Source organism: Eubalaena glacialis, chromosome 2, assembly GCF_028564815.1.
Source record: "Eubalaena glacialis isolate mEubGla1 chromosome 2, mEubGla1.1.hap2.+ XY, whole genome shotgun sequence".
NCBI classification, from domain to species: Eukaryota; Metazoa; Chordata; class Mammalia; order Artiodactyla; family Balaenidae; genus Eubalaena; species Eubalaena glacialis.
Genome location: NC_083717.1, coordinates 18,240,064 through 18,253,400, shown reverse-complemented (window position 1 = coordinate 18,253,400; position 13,337 = coordinate 18,240,064). Strand labels below are relative to the sequence as shown.

Genomic DNA, 13,337 nt, shown 5'->3' with positions numbered 1-13,337 from the left:
ATGTATTCCTGTGATCAGATTAATATAGAAAAAGAGTGAAAGATAAATGTTTGTTTTCTGTATTGTAGATGCACATATTGAATAATTTCCCTCTCAAATAAAAACTGAAGTGTTTATAAAGTTTTGAACTATTCTGTATACAAGAGTAGTTAGCAGACATCTTTGGAAGGTCTTAAGAAAACGCATGCTCCTCTACTTAATTATTCAGTGAAAATCTGTGAACTTGGCTCCTCTGATTAATATTTACATGGGTTATAAATAACGTTAGTTATAACTCTTAGCTCATCTAACCTTTATTTTATTATCTTTTGCTCTATAACACATCAAAAACAGACAGTTCATCTTTTTCCAGAATTTCCGGTTAGCTGTGCTGTCTTCCCTCTTTGCGGCAGTCAGTGACAGCCTGGACCACTGCTGAGTCTTCATGTTATTGGCAGAGGGGTTGTTAGGAATCACCCATGTTTTGAGGCCAGAGATGCCTGGGACAGAATCTGGCTCTGTCTTTTTAGTAAGTGTGGTCTGGGCAAGTTAGCTTCACTTAGCCTCGGTCTTCACATCTGAGGGCTGGGACACTCCTCTGACTTTGTCTGGTTAAAATATGAAAATACATGTACTTATAAAATACATGTAAAATACTTTTAGTGAGGTACTTGGCAGTGGCAGCTAAGAAGAATGATATTTCACCTTCCACTTATGTTCCTGTGATGTGCTGTTAAAATTTCCTCCAAATGCTGGGAGTTCTGGTTGTCTAGGCAAGTGCTGATGAGTCTTTGTAACAGTGGAAAACGATCTCTTCTATCATGAATGTGAGATGAGAATTTACTCTTATATCATAAATTTGAGAATCCCAGGGATATTAGTTATCCCTAACTAATAACACACTTATTTAGTTAGTTGGGTGTATTTGTTAATAAAGAATTACAGCCAATTTGAATTTCATGGAAACAACTCACGTGTTAAGAAGAGATTTATCCAAGGCTTGTATACTGTATTTCAGTTCACTGTAGAGTTTTAAAGTTGGCTATTCATTTTTAAAAGAATAAATATGCTCTTGAACTCTGTGTACTTGATTTTAATTTAAGTGTTTTCCAAGAAACACAATTTAACTTTATTTACTTGAATCTGTAGCCTTTCATCTGTAAGTCTTAGGTTGTGCGTTCTCAGTTGCAGACTTGCTTTGTTCTAATAAAGGGACATGCTAAATGCATTTGTTTTAGAGAGGAAAGTTGTATTTTACATTTAGATAAATCTTGCTTCTTTAAATGTAGTAGTACGATGCCTATCATTTCTGCCCTAATCTAAAGGAATTCTCTACTTTTACTTTACCATTTTTTGGTCTACTTTATCTCATCCACTAAAGATTAAAAAAAAAAATCAAGATGTTATATTAAGTTGGCATTCTGGCTGTGGTTCTGAGGGATCGAATATAGGTCATTGCCAGTCCCCTGTTTAGTACTCAGTGAGGTGAGAGGGTCTTGCTGATGCGAGCCCATTCTGCTCATGGCTTCTCTGCCTTCACTGTATTTGTGGTGTTTATACTATGTCAGCTTTTATTAAGATGAATTATGATCATTTCCATACAGCTGGGTGGCAGTTGTGGTAGTTTACATTATCAAAGCAAAACTCAGACTTGCTCAGCCAATTTAGATGTCAATAAAACATTTGTTACTTATTTTCAGTTTTATCATTGGCTGTAATTTATACTTAGAATTGAAAATGTTAACATGTGTGACTGAGTTTGTTTTAATTAAGTGTATAATTAGGCTAATGAACCTTGTAAAAATGTAGTGGTGCAACCCTTAATATAATCTAAGCAGTTAAATTTCTAATTATGCATCCAAAATCGTGTACAGAGATGCCGCCTTTCAATGGCTTGCTCTCTGGGGCTATATTCTTCTTCTTTGCCCTCTTTGGGGGTTAAGAAACATTGTACAAAAGCCATGATGAAAGACTTCAAAGAAACGTGTGTATTTACCTATTTTTTCTTTTAGGAAAATTATTCAGAAGTGGGATTTGTACATAGTGGACATAGTATTTTTTTCCCTAAATTTTTGAAAAGGTAGAAGGACCAGGGAAGAGGAGTAGATTTGGGGATGTTTCCGATTTACCAGAAGAAATCCACTCGTTTAGAAAGCATCTTGCCAAGTTGGGTTCACATTAGATTCATGCAGGAGGTGAAGAGGTCTGTCCCCTGTACCCCTGAGCCCTGTAGCCGTGGCGTCACAGAGCCGCCCTCCCTGCTATGTTAATAATACACCTGCTCGTCCTCCTGTGCCAGCCAGCACAGCCAGGCTGGTGCTTCTGCCCCTGGGCTGTTCCCCACAAGCAGAGCTTCCACCCCTCCCCCAACTCCTCTTCTCCTGCTCCCCTCTCTTCTCTTTTTTGCAAAGTGGCTTCTTCTTCTGATGGAAAGTGGTTGCCCTAGCAAGGAATTCTGGTACTAACTGCCAAGAAGAAAATCCATTGTCTACTCCGGTAGAGCGACATGCCAAAATGCTCTGACCTTTACGACCTTCAATTATTTTCTCTAATAAGAGTGTTATGGGAACCACAACACCATCGGTACTCATTTCTTTGTTCCTTTAGAAGGAATTCTAGTTGCTGGTTGAATTTGCAAAATAGATCCCTAAAATTTGTTTCTAATCGTACTATCCGAGTCGCCTTTCCTGGGGCGGTGGCGGGTGTGGAGATGTAACTGCTGGCACACACACATTTTTCAGGAAGATGAAAGTCTCTGTTATTACTTCCCGTTGATTTCCCTTCAGAGGGCCCTCTTCATTCTCAGTCTGGCTGTTATGTTATCAGTTCAATTTTCCTGTAAAGTTTTTTTGATAGTTCATCCCCATTCCTTTTGTAATCATTTTCACCTAGTGAAGCAAATGAGATAATTTTGCAGATTGTACCATTTTCCTTTTAAATTAATCCATTCTTTTGGAGAGAGTGATTCTAATAGTGTGGTCAAGTACTTAGAAATCAGCAGGCTACTAAGTTCTCCTTAATTCAGTCTGTTCCCTTGATTCCCTGATCACTTGCTGTGTCAGTCAGGGTGAAATTCTTCCCTTTCTGCTCCTCTACCCGCCCCCCCCACCAGCCCACCCCCATCAGCTCCCGAGCCTCTAGTGCTGAGAAAGAGGATTCTGAGGTTGTTGCAACTACTTTTACAACGTTGGATTCTAAAACCTCATTTAATAAATGTCTGCAATATTTCATGTAAATGCGATAGCATATTTGTTTATGATTTGTAACATTTTTACTGTATGTTAGGATTACTCATGCATTTGGCCATATATGAGGGCTTGTATAGAAAGACAAGCCATTCAGTGAATGAAGCACGTCAGGCCTTTTTACTGTGGATTATTATTGTAGAATGATTCCCATGGGGAAAAAAAGTAGATTTAAGAAAAGGAAAATGATTACCTAGATGAATATAAATCTATAGACCTATTCATCTGAAAAATATTAATGCCACTTATAGAATTAAATTACAGATTTCCAAGTTATATTATTTAAATTGTCATAGATACTGAAAGGTTCTATTGGAGATAAATTTATAAATTTGAACAAATGACTGGTACTAGTTACCTGCTAAGTAATTTCCATTAAACATAGTCTCTCTCTCTCTCTCTTTCTCTAAAAATATTCTGTGGACTATTTTGGAATACATAAAATATTTCGGAATACATAAAGGCATAATAATTTTCAGTCACTTTAGATCACAGAAATGTTGTAACCATATTGAGAAATCCCTCACGATCTCACCAATTAAAAACTAATTAATTAACTGGAGTGACTCTTGGTAGGGCATATTTTTACTCAGAGGCTGAATACATGAACTTGAAAGAAGCCCTGTTGGTCTGCAGAGGCAGCTTTTAGCAACAGGTGTGGTACCAAGCTGTGGCTCTGTTAAGACTGCCCATGGGTGGCCAAGTCATCTTTGCCTTCCCCTGTGCTCTCACATGGCTGCTTGGATGGCGAAGTGGCCCAATGTCTTCTTCTGGTTCCACTATTACCAACAACTGTGATTTAATTTGATTTCTCTAATTATTTTGTCCCATTCAGCAGAGTCATAGGTATATCTTAATGATGGGATGCTTTTGATAGAACACTTTGTTCAGTCGCCCATAGAGACAAACGAACAGTAGGGAAGCTTGGGGAGATAGATTGTGGGCTTGGTGACATTTTAGCGGTCACTTAATTATTGGTGTGGCACATTAAGAGATCGCTTCCTGCCAAGTAGGAGCTCAGACAGTTAAGTTGCTCACGCTGCTGTGTCAGTGTACTTTTTCTTATCTTTGAGCTGAGAGAATTTTTATATTTATTTATCAATAGTTCCAATATATGGTGGCAAGTAACTAAAAATGACCTACGTCATATTTTTTTCATTAGTCACCAGGCTTCTTAGACTCTTACACTAGTAGGTGCTAATCCCCAAATAGTAACATGACAAAAGGCAATTTAAATGTTATCTCCTCTTACTCTTGTGGGTAGGTATGCTTAACCATAGTAAAACACCATGCCTCTTTATTATATTTAATAATAAAGATTAGAGTGAAGTTAAGCAGTGACTCAGTAAATGTTTATGAAAGAAAGAAGGTTAAACTGCAAAATAACAAGCAAAAAAAAAAAAGGACCTTTGCTTTAATTCATTTCATTTCAGCTCAGTCCTATGTTTGGTATAAGTGACACCGTCATGAAAAAAAGGATCCGAATCTGGATTTTATTTCACTTATTCTATTTTGCAAAAAGCTTATTAGAAATAGGAGATTTGTTTGCTTCAGCTAAACTCAAGCACCCATTCATTCAGTTGTCATTTGTCAAGACCTTACTACGAGCTGAGTGCTGGAGCATGTATTGCTGAGTCCCACCTTCCCCGCCTTGCAGGAGCTGACAGTGCAACAGTAGAGATAAGGTGTGTGTACAGGTAACAGTAGCAGGGGAGCGAGATCAACAACAACAATTACTGCAAAGGTTTAAAAGAAGAAGGATGCTATCTATTGGAGTATCTCTCTACTGGAAAGCATATACAGGGTACTGCAAATTGTACTCCATTGGAAAATACAGACAGGCGATTGGAAATGATGGTGTCTTCAACTTTAATTTATGTAGGATTCTAAATGCTGGTTTCTTTTTTTTTTTTTAATTTTTTGGCCGCATTGTGTGGCGTGTGGGGTCTTAGTTCCCTGACCAGGGGTTGAACCCGAACCTTCTGCATTGGAAGCACAGAATCTTAACCGCTGGACCGCCAGGGAAGTCCCCTAAATGCTAGTTTCTGTATGGGCATTTTTTTTTGTCTCTAAATATTAGGATTATGAAAGAAAATGCAAGCTTGGGACAAGCCAAAAATAAGTTCATAAAAATTTTAACATGATCATAATACAGATTATATGCTAACCGTCAGTTAAGTCAGAGCATCAGAACTAGGTGGAGATTCCTATTTCGTATCAAGCTGTGTTCATATATAGTGTTTGTTATTTGTCCCAGGGTATAAAGAATGTCCATCCTGTCAGTCAAGGAGTTAGTGCTCTAGACCAAGTACATTTGTAATAATTTTTTTTTTTTTCCCTCCATCTTGGTCTCTAAAAGTTCATCTGGGCTTTTCTTTTGACTTGAAATTTGAGTACACGTGGAGGGGTGAATGGTGACTGGCATTATTGGAACTTGTCGCTGGCTTTCTATTTTCTTCCGATGGGAATAATGGCAACAACTTACTTACTTTTGGGAGACCTAAGAAGTTTTGAAATTCAGAACAGGAGGCATTACCAAATTCAGATGCCAAGAATGGAAACTCTTCTATTTTTGGAATCTTCCCAATTTTCCATCTCAAATGTACAGGTTAGCCTCTCCTTGTTACCTTTCCTTTCATGGAAAGGTGGGGCTGCCATCAGCACTGTACCAGCTAGCTTAAAACAGAAAACTGCCAGAGCTGCTCACAAGTCCATGCTCATCCATGCTGCCCACTGCCACGGCCATGAGCCATCAGGCCAGCTCTGCCGGGAGCATTTTTAAGCATAGAGAGAAGTGTACGATTTGTTTCAGAAGCATAACACTGACACGCCAGAAACGACTGCTCATGTTTATTGAAAGGATCCCTTTCTACACACCATTTATACTGTTGTGATTTCTGTGTTGGTGTTATTTTTAAATGTCTGAATAGTAATTTAATGCACCCCTTTATTAGGCAGTCTTTGTAAGTATAATCCCGGCATTAAAGCAGTAGGGCATTGTGCATGGTGGAGATATTACGTGTGTAATGATTTGCATTCTTAATGTTCCAGAACCCTGGGGTTATTAGTAAAACGATTGGAGAAAGGTGGTAAAGCTGAACAAGAAAACCTTTTTCATGAGAATGATTGCATTGTCAGGATTAATGATGGCGACCTTCGAAATAGAAGATTTGAACAGTAAGTGTGCGCTGCCTCATCGCTGCTCTTTTCCTGCGTCAGGCGTGACAGGGTGCGGGCGATTGGGGTACCTCAGACCATATGTCTGTGGTCTCTGCCTTCATGCTGGAGAGGAGTATTTTCTGCCATTATCTAGCTTTTAAAAATGTCATCAAACTCCAGGTAATCACTATCATTAGACTATGTTTCCAAATGCCCTCTGACTGACGCAGCACTTCTTAAAATATTATGGGCCCAATTTAGGCTTTACGGTTTGGCCACTTCCTCGCCTTTTGGAAAATTCACCAGGTTGCTAGTTTTTATTACACTTTTAACTCACACATCCAACTTGGTCACATATAATGTGACAAATAGGAAGACAAAGCTCCTTGGACCTGCAGTGTCCACTCAGATTTTCCTTATTCTGACTCAGGCCCTTACTCTATTAAAAAGATAAAAATTGTCCAGCTCCTATAAAACAAGGCAAGAATGAGCAGAAATCATAAGGACTTGGTTAAAGACCTGACTAGGGATCCAGATAAGATGGAGTAGCTTCTTGGACTGGTCTTGGAATAGCACTGTGACCAACAGCTCTTAACATTGTGAGTTATTGAAGCTGCATTGGCATTCCTGAGATTTTTGCGTGCACAAACTTGGATTAATTTTCCTGATAAATAATGGATAGTCACTTTCTAAAGTTTTCTAAGTATACTTATAAATATATTTCTTTAAAAACTCGACTGGTCTCCTTGTAAGGAAATACTTTATGATTTTTAAAAGTTGTATTGGATAATGTAGAGAGAAGGTTATATTTAATTTCTCTTAATATTGAAATGATAATACCTGTTGTGCTTAAAACTACAGTATGATTGAATGATGTACAATGGAGGGTATTTTGTGGAGGGTATACCAAAATACTGGTATTTTGCCTGTAGTTGTACATAACTTTGTCATTTTTATCTAGAGAATGAGAAATTTATATTTGGAGACACAGCCCTGCTGCTATCCGAGCTTGCAAACCCGATTGATAAATGGGTTATGAGAATTTTGTTTTCAGTTTCAACAAAGTCTGTCCGTCCTTGTTGCTTAATGAGTATACTTAATTAAGCTCATAACATCTTCGAGTCTGCCAGTCTTCATTTGCTAACTTTCCATTCTTTCTCAAACCCAGAGCACAACATATGTTTCGCCAAGCCATGCGGACATCCATCATTTGGTTCCATGTGGTTCCCGCAGCAAATAAAGAGCAGTACGAACAACTGTCCCAAAGCGAGAGGAACAATTACTATTCGAGCCGCTTCAGCCCCGACAGCCAGCATGTGGATCACAGGAGTGTGAACAGCGCGGGGCCGCAGGCCCTGCCAAGGGTGCCCCGGCCGAACCCCTTGCCCGAGCACGCGGACCCTCACCCCCGACTCCTACCTCAGAGCTCACAGCCCTCGGGAAAGCCGCCCGCTGCTCCGGGCCCAGCCGTACACCACGTGTTCAGTCCCAGCAGTGGTTACAACACCAAGAAAGTAGGCAAGAAGCTTAACATCCAGCTCAAGAAAGGTATGACCTGCCTTCCTGTTTTTCACGGAATTTATTTTCAAAATCAACCAACTAACCCACAGCATCCTAAGTCTTATCTCATTATTAAGAACTGATACGTCTTTTTAAAAAAGGATTTACAGTTGTATATTTTTTTATGCTTTTCAGATTCACTTTGCTGTATAAAAATTAACACGTAGAAGATCAGAGGATAGGCCTTAAACGTTACGTTTCTATGAAAAAAGTAGCAGCTACGACTGCCGTAAAATTTTTGACAACGAAGGAAATGGGTTTCAGGATGTTACCATCAAACCCAGAGCAACAGGGAGGCTCTGACTGTTTTGAGTGCCCCACTCGATGTCCACATACAGCCCCCCTAGAGGACGTTAGAAGTCCTTCACCAGCTCAGCCCGTCCTTTGGTGACGGGAAGGGATTGACTCCCTTGAAGCTGTTGGTGGTTCCCGGTAAAATGCTGAGAAGCAAGGCCACTGGCCCCTTGTCTCCTGCTTTTCCAGAATATCGCATTCTTCCCTTCCTCAAGGTGACAAGGGGAATCGGAATGGGCCTTGCTAATACTTTATTACCTATGCCTTACATCAGTGTGTTTATTTAATGATCCCCCGCCCTTAGACGGTGCATCGTTGTGTACAGGAGGCGTTCGTTTCTGTGCTGGCCTCCCTGACGACTCAGATCAGGCTCCTAGGCTTGACTTTCTCATTCCCAATCACCGTCCCCTCCAGGCACTGAGATATACTTTTGCCATTAATCATCCCTTTTAGCTGAGCATTTTTATATATTTTTAAATCATGTCCTTCAAATGGGTGTCATTATAAAGAATATTTCTCCTTTTATGAGCTCAACCAACTCCTACAGTTAGTTGGAAATGAACCCAAGAGAGGCTGAGCGATTTCCTCAAGTCATGTGGCCACCAGCAGCAGATTCTTACTGGAACCTTTTCCGTGTCCTGACATTGAGACCGTTCTTCTTTCCATTTGGGGTAGAGTTTACAACTCTGTAAACTCTGAGATTCCTATTTCCTTTCTAAATCATACTCTTTCATTGAACTTTATGTGAACCACAAATGCCTTCTTTCTGGTTACTGACTTTTTAAGCTCCAAATACTTGGTTGACCTGATCAGGAATTGACAACCTCACTCCACTTTTGAAACCCCTTACAAATACAGAATCACATCAGCTTAAACCCCTTTTAGCCCTGTTAATGCATAAATGAGAGGAATATCAGATTCTCTTTCTTCCTTTTTCTACACTCAAATGAAAGGACCTGGTTTTTAAGCAAAAGCATATCAAGAAACACAAAGAGAGTTGTATAAAACATAAAATTCTGCTTGGGATCTTTCAAAAAACGAAGACTATTTTCCATTGTCATAAAGATTTTAGTTCATAAATATCTTTGCCTTTTTACTCTGATATAGGCATATTCATTGTTTAATTACAGTTTTCCATACAATTATTATGTGTTAACACCTTATGATATAATATGAACTTTTTAAGTGAAGTGAAATTTTATTTGCCATTAAAAGAATCACTCTTTTGAATACAGAAATCAATAGTTTTATTTTGGTAGCATTTAAAAATATATGATTACATGTTACAGAAGTTAATTTAGAAAGATTATGCTCAATCAACATAAAAATAGAAATAATGGTTTTCTTTTAAACATTTTTCTGACCTTGAGTTATATAACTGATACAGAGAGTCATAGATCTGACCTGATTTTAATTTATTAACTATGAGAATGTTTGGCAAAAGGTGGAAACTGCCTGTGCATTCTGCCAGTACTTACAAATATAAAAAAATAATGTTCACTATAAATAAAAGTGACAAAGAATGCTCATTGTCTTTGATTAGTACTAAATACAGATGTTTTAATGATTGTATGAGGTTGAACAAGTTTTCATTGTAGTTAACAGGCAATGTTTTTGCCAGTTATTATTGTTACATTTAACATTTTTTAATGAAGTACATCTAAAATGTAGGGTTTGTCAGTGTTAAACTTTAAATTCAGTTCAAAGTGAACTGACACGATTTGAATGACAGAAACTGAGGTCAAAGCTAAGGACTAAGAAAGCCTTTGTTATAATGATTCTTTGGCATAATTTTGAAACTATGTCATATAACATGTTGAAATAGAATAGCCCCTATGTACCTGCTTCCATAATTATGATTTCTTAATATTTATTGTCATTTTGGCATTCTCAAATACCCTGCTCTTTTGTAGAAATTAGCTTTTTAATAAAGTCAGAGGAGAAGGTCAGTGATCTATTTCAGTCAGTGCAAAATGTTTTGTTGGCTTTGCTAAATGAAAATTGATATCTATTTATCTTTCTTTGAAAGGTCATTGCCTGAACTTTTGGCATACAGATTTAGGGGTTATTGCTGATATTTTAATAGTGTTTTGGTTCATATAACAATCAGTCTTTGTAGTTCATAGAAATTAATATTGCAAAAGGAGAATAATTTAGAATTCTTCCTTAATAAATGTTATTGCAAGTCATTAGAGTTTCATGAAAGCACAGAGACATATGGAAAAGTCCCAGCAGAATAATTAGGAAAATTTCATATAGACAATATGCCATTCAAGTCTTCACAGAAGACTTAAGAAATTAACAGCCCAGGCACATTAAAGTGATTTCAGACTTGAAGTAAATGAATGTTTTGTTTGAATTTGAGAATATTTACAGTAGGTTTTTGTTACATGTACTGTGTTTTCGTCATTTCTACTTTGTTTCTTCTTTAACCCACATTTTTATTCATGTTTATTTGCCCATGTTTGTTTACTTAGAGATTCATACCCTGACTTATAGTTTTTTAGCGAGTGCTGCATCAAATTAATGAATTCTTCTGTAGATTTTTCACCTTTACATATCTGTTTATTCTTCCTTTATTGAGCAAGTACTTGTCCTCAGATCATTTTAATTGAGATGGAACCTAATATAGTTTTTAAAAGCTCTGGTAGAAATGAATCATTATTGGAAGTGTTATAAAAATTCTGTTGATTCATTAGAAATTTATCATTATCTTCACATTTTTTCTTGGCTCATTCTGGCTCACTGCATGTTGGTTTCAGTGACATAACCCTTTTCACTGTATTGAGCTTATAAGGGTGCCTGTTGAGAAAGCTGCCAAAGAGCCTGGAATTGAAATTATACAAACCAGCACAGTAATGTGTAAATGCCTCATTGGTTTCAGTACCTTTAAACATCATATGGTGATCCTCAGATTTGGTAGCTATGATCTCAGATGGGTAATTTGCCTTTTTTTTTTTTTTTTTTGAGAAATATAAACGGTAGGATTTAGGTGAACTAGAAGAGAACTAGGCAAAGATAATATGGTTCATCCTGTCAGTTTGGGGAGGTTCTTTTATCTGTATCTAGAAACATTTCTCGTTTCACTATTTGTTTTCCATCTCCCTGGACTTGTTCTCTTCCTTTTCTTCACTGCTTACCCTTCAAATCTGGATACCATTATTGCACAGTAATACTTGATACTTGAGATACTATGGGTTTTAGCAGAAGGTTTTTTTGTGGTTTTTTTTGCGTAGAGAAATTGTTTATTTTCGTAATCAAATATTTAGACAAATTTAAAAACATTCAGCAGGCATATTTGTATATTATTTTCATCTGACTAGGTTCCCGTTTTTTCTTAGACTAATGAATTTTGATATATATACCATTTAAACCTTCCATAATTTAGTCTATGTTGAAAAATCTTACAACTTGTAAAGTATTAAATGTGTAGGTCAGTGTGAAAGTTACAAAATGTCAAGTTGAGGTAGGGAATAATAACAAATCCTTCTTGTATGATATACCTGTGAAATTCAAGATATCTCATTTTGTTTACCTCTTTTTTTTTCTGTTATATATTCAGGTACAGAAGGTTTGGGATTCAGCATCACTTCCCGGGATGTGACAATAGGTGGCTCAGCTCCAATTTATGTGAAAAACATCCTCCCACGAGGGGCCGCCATCCAAGATGGCCGACTGAAGGCGGGAGATAGACTCATAGAGGTGAGTGGCTTCGGAAGTTCATAATTCTTGAAAAGTTCCATTTTCAAGGGTCAGAGTCTATTTAACATTTTCATAAAATATGAAATTAAATTATATATTTTAGCAGAAGTATGCATCCTAAAACATTGTATTTCCGCTTCACTTTTACATTTCTCCATATTATTTGATGAGAAATGTCTTTTCATTTAGTTTACTCATAAATTTTTAGTTACTTGGACATTTGGTTTATGAGATACATAACATTTGTCATTATGTAAGTAGAGTGTCTGTTAGGTTATATTTCTGGATGACTTTAAATTTATGTCTGGCAGTATAGAAATGTTATCTCCTCTGGAATCAGAGCAGAGACAAATGAAATAAATGAAAACAGTGTGTCTTGATGAGAAGAACAAGGAAATTTGGAAATGTCAGCGTGGAGAATGAATTGAGACATAAAAATCAAATGTCAGGAAAAAAAAAGAAATAGTTTTTCAAAATTTCCTTTCTGTACCTCATGGGTTTCATTTGGTTCATTGGTCTTTGAAGCTATCTTTGACATACATAAAGATACATAATTTCTTATGTATGAAGTTTGTGTGAATGTTGTGCATGTAGAAATAAAGGGGAGAAAGATGGAGAAAGAGGATACTTTATTAGTGGTTTTTCTTGTGTTTTCTTTAGAAAACATTGTCTGTATTTTTAGTGGCAGGCACTGTGTTTCATAATTATTAACTAGCATTTAAGTACTAATATTAAATATATTGAATGGATAAACAACAAGGTCCTCCTGTACAGCACAGAGAACTATATTCAGTATCCCATGGTAAACCATAATGGAAAAGAATATTTAAAAAAAGAATGTATGTGTATGTATAACTGAATTATTTGGCTGTACAGCAGAAATTAACACAACATTGTAAATCAGCTATACTTAAATTAAGAAAAAAAAACAAGTACTAATGTTAAAGTAAATTTTTATGACATTATCCTTTTTTCTTAACTTGTAGTTTCATATGTAGTTTTGAACTCCCCAGCTCCAGCTGGGGAAATCTAAAGATTTCTTGAAAAGTAACGGAGCAAAGGAATAGCTTCCAGATTTTTTCCTGTGTCTACATTTTGGGCCTAGGTTCCTTCAATCTTCCTCTTTCCTCTTTGTCTTGTTTGCATGACACCATGTTTTAAAGGGAGAGTGATAGAGGCCCAGTAAAAGGGAAGGTTTAAGTACAAATTGTGTTTAGGGTATTGTTTCCAGAAAGGGCCTCTTGTCCTCGGGCTGTAAGTGGGGTACTCTTAGTCCCTGTTTGTAGTTGTAGCTTGTTTCATTTAGGAAGTGTATCAGCTTATTTTTGACTCTAAATCATAAAAAAGTCTGTCCCCTTCCTCCCCCTCTCTCCCTGCAGGGCCCCCACCCTTCTTCCT

At 37.2% G+C, this 13,337-nt stretch overlaps 1 protein-coding gene across 13 annotated transcripts in view; it reads left to right on the top strand.

The window, feature by feature from the left end:
• PARD3 (par-3 family cell polarity regulator) overlaps positions 1 to 13,337 on the top strand; it is a 628,388-nt gene that overhangs the window by 352,941 nt on the left and 262,110 nt on the right. For all 13 annotated transcript variants that reach the window (XM_061179018.1, XM_061179012.1, XM_061179004.1 and 10 more), the window contains 3 exons: positions 6,276 to 6,401; positions 7,552 to 7,931; positions 11,800 to 11,939. In XM_061179018.1, coding sequence (XP_061035001.1) covers positions 6,276 to 6,401; positions 7,552 to 7,931; positions 11,800 to 11,939 — 646 coding nt within the window. The remainder of the gene's footprint in view (positions 1 to 6,275; positions 6,402 to 7,551; positions 7,932 to 11,799; positions 11,940 to 13,337) is intronic.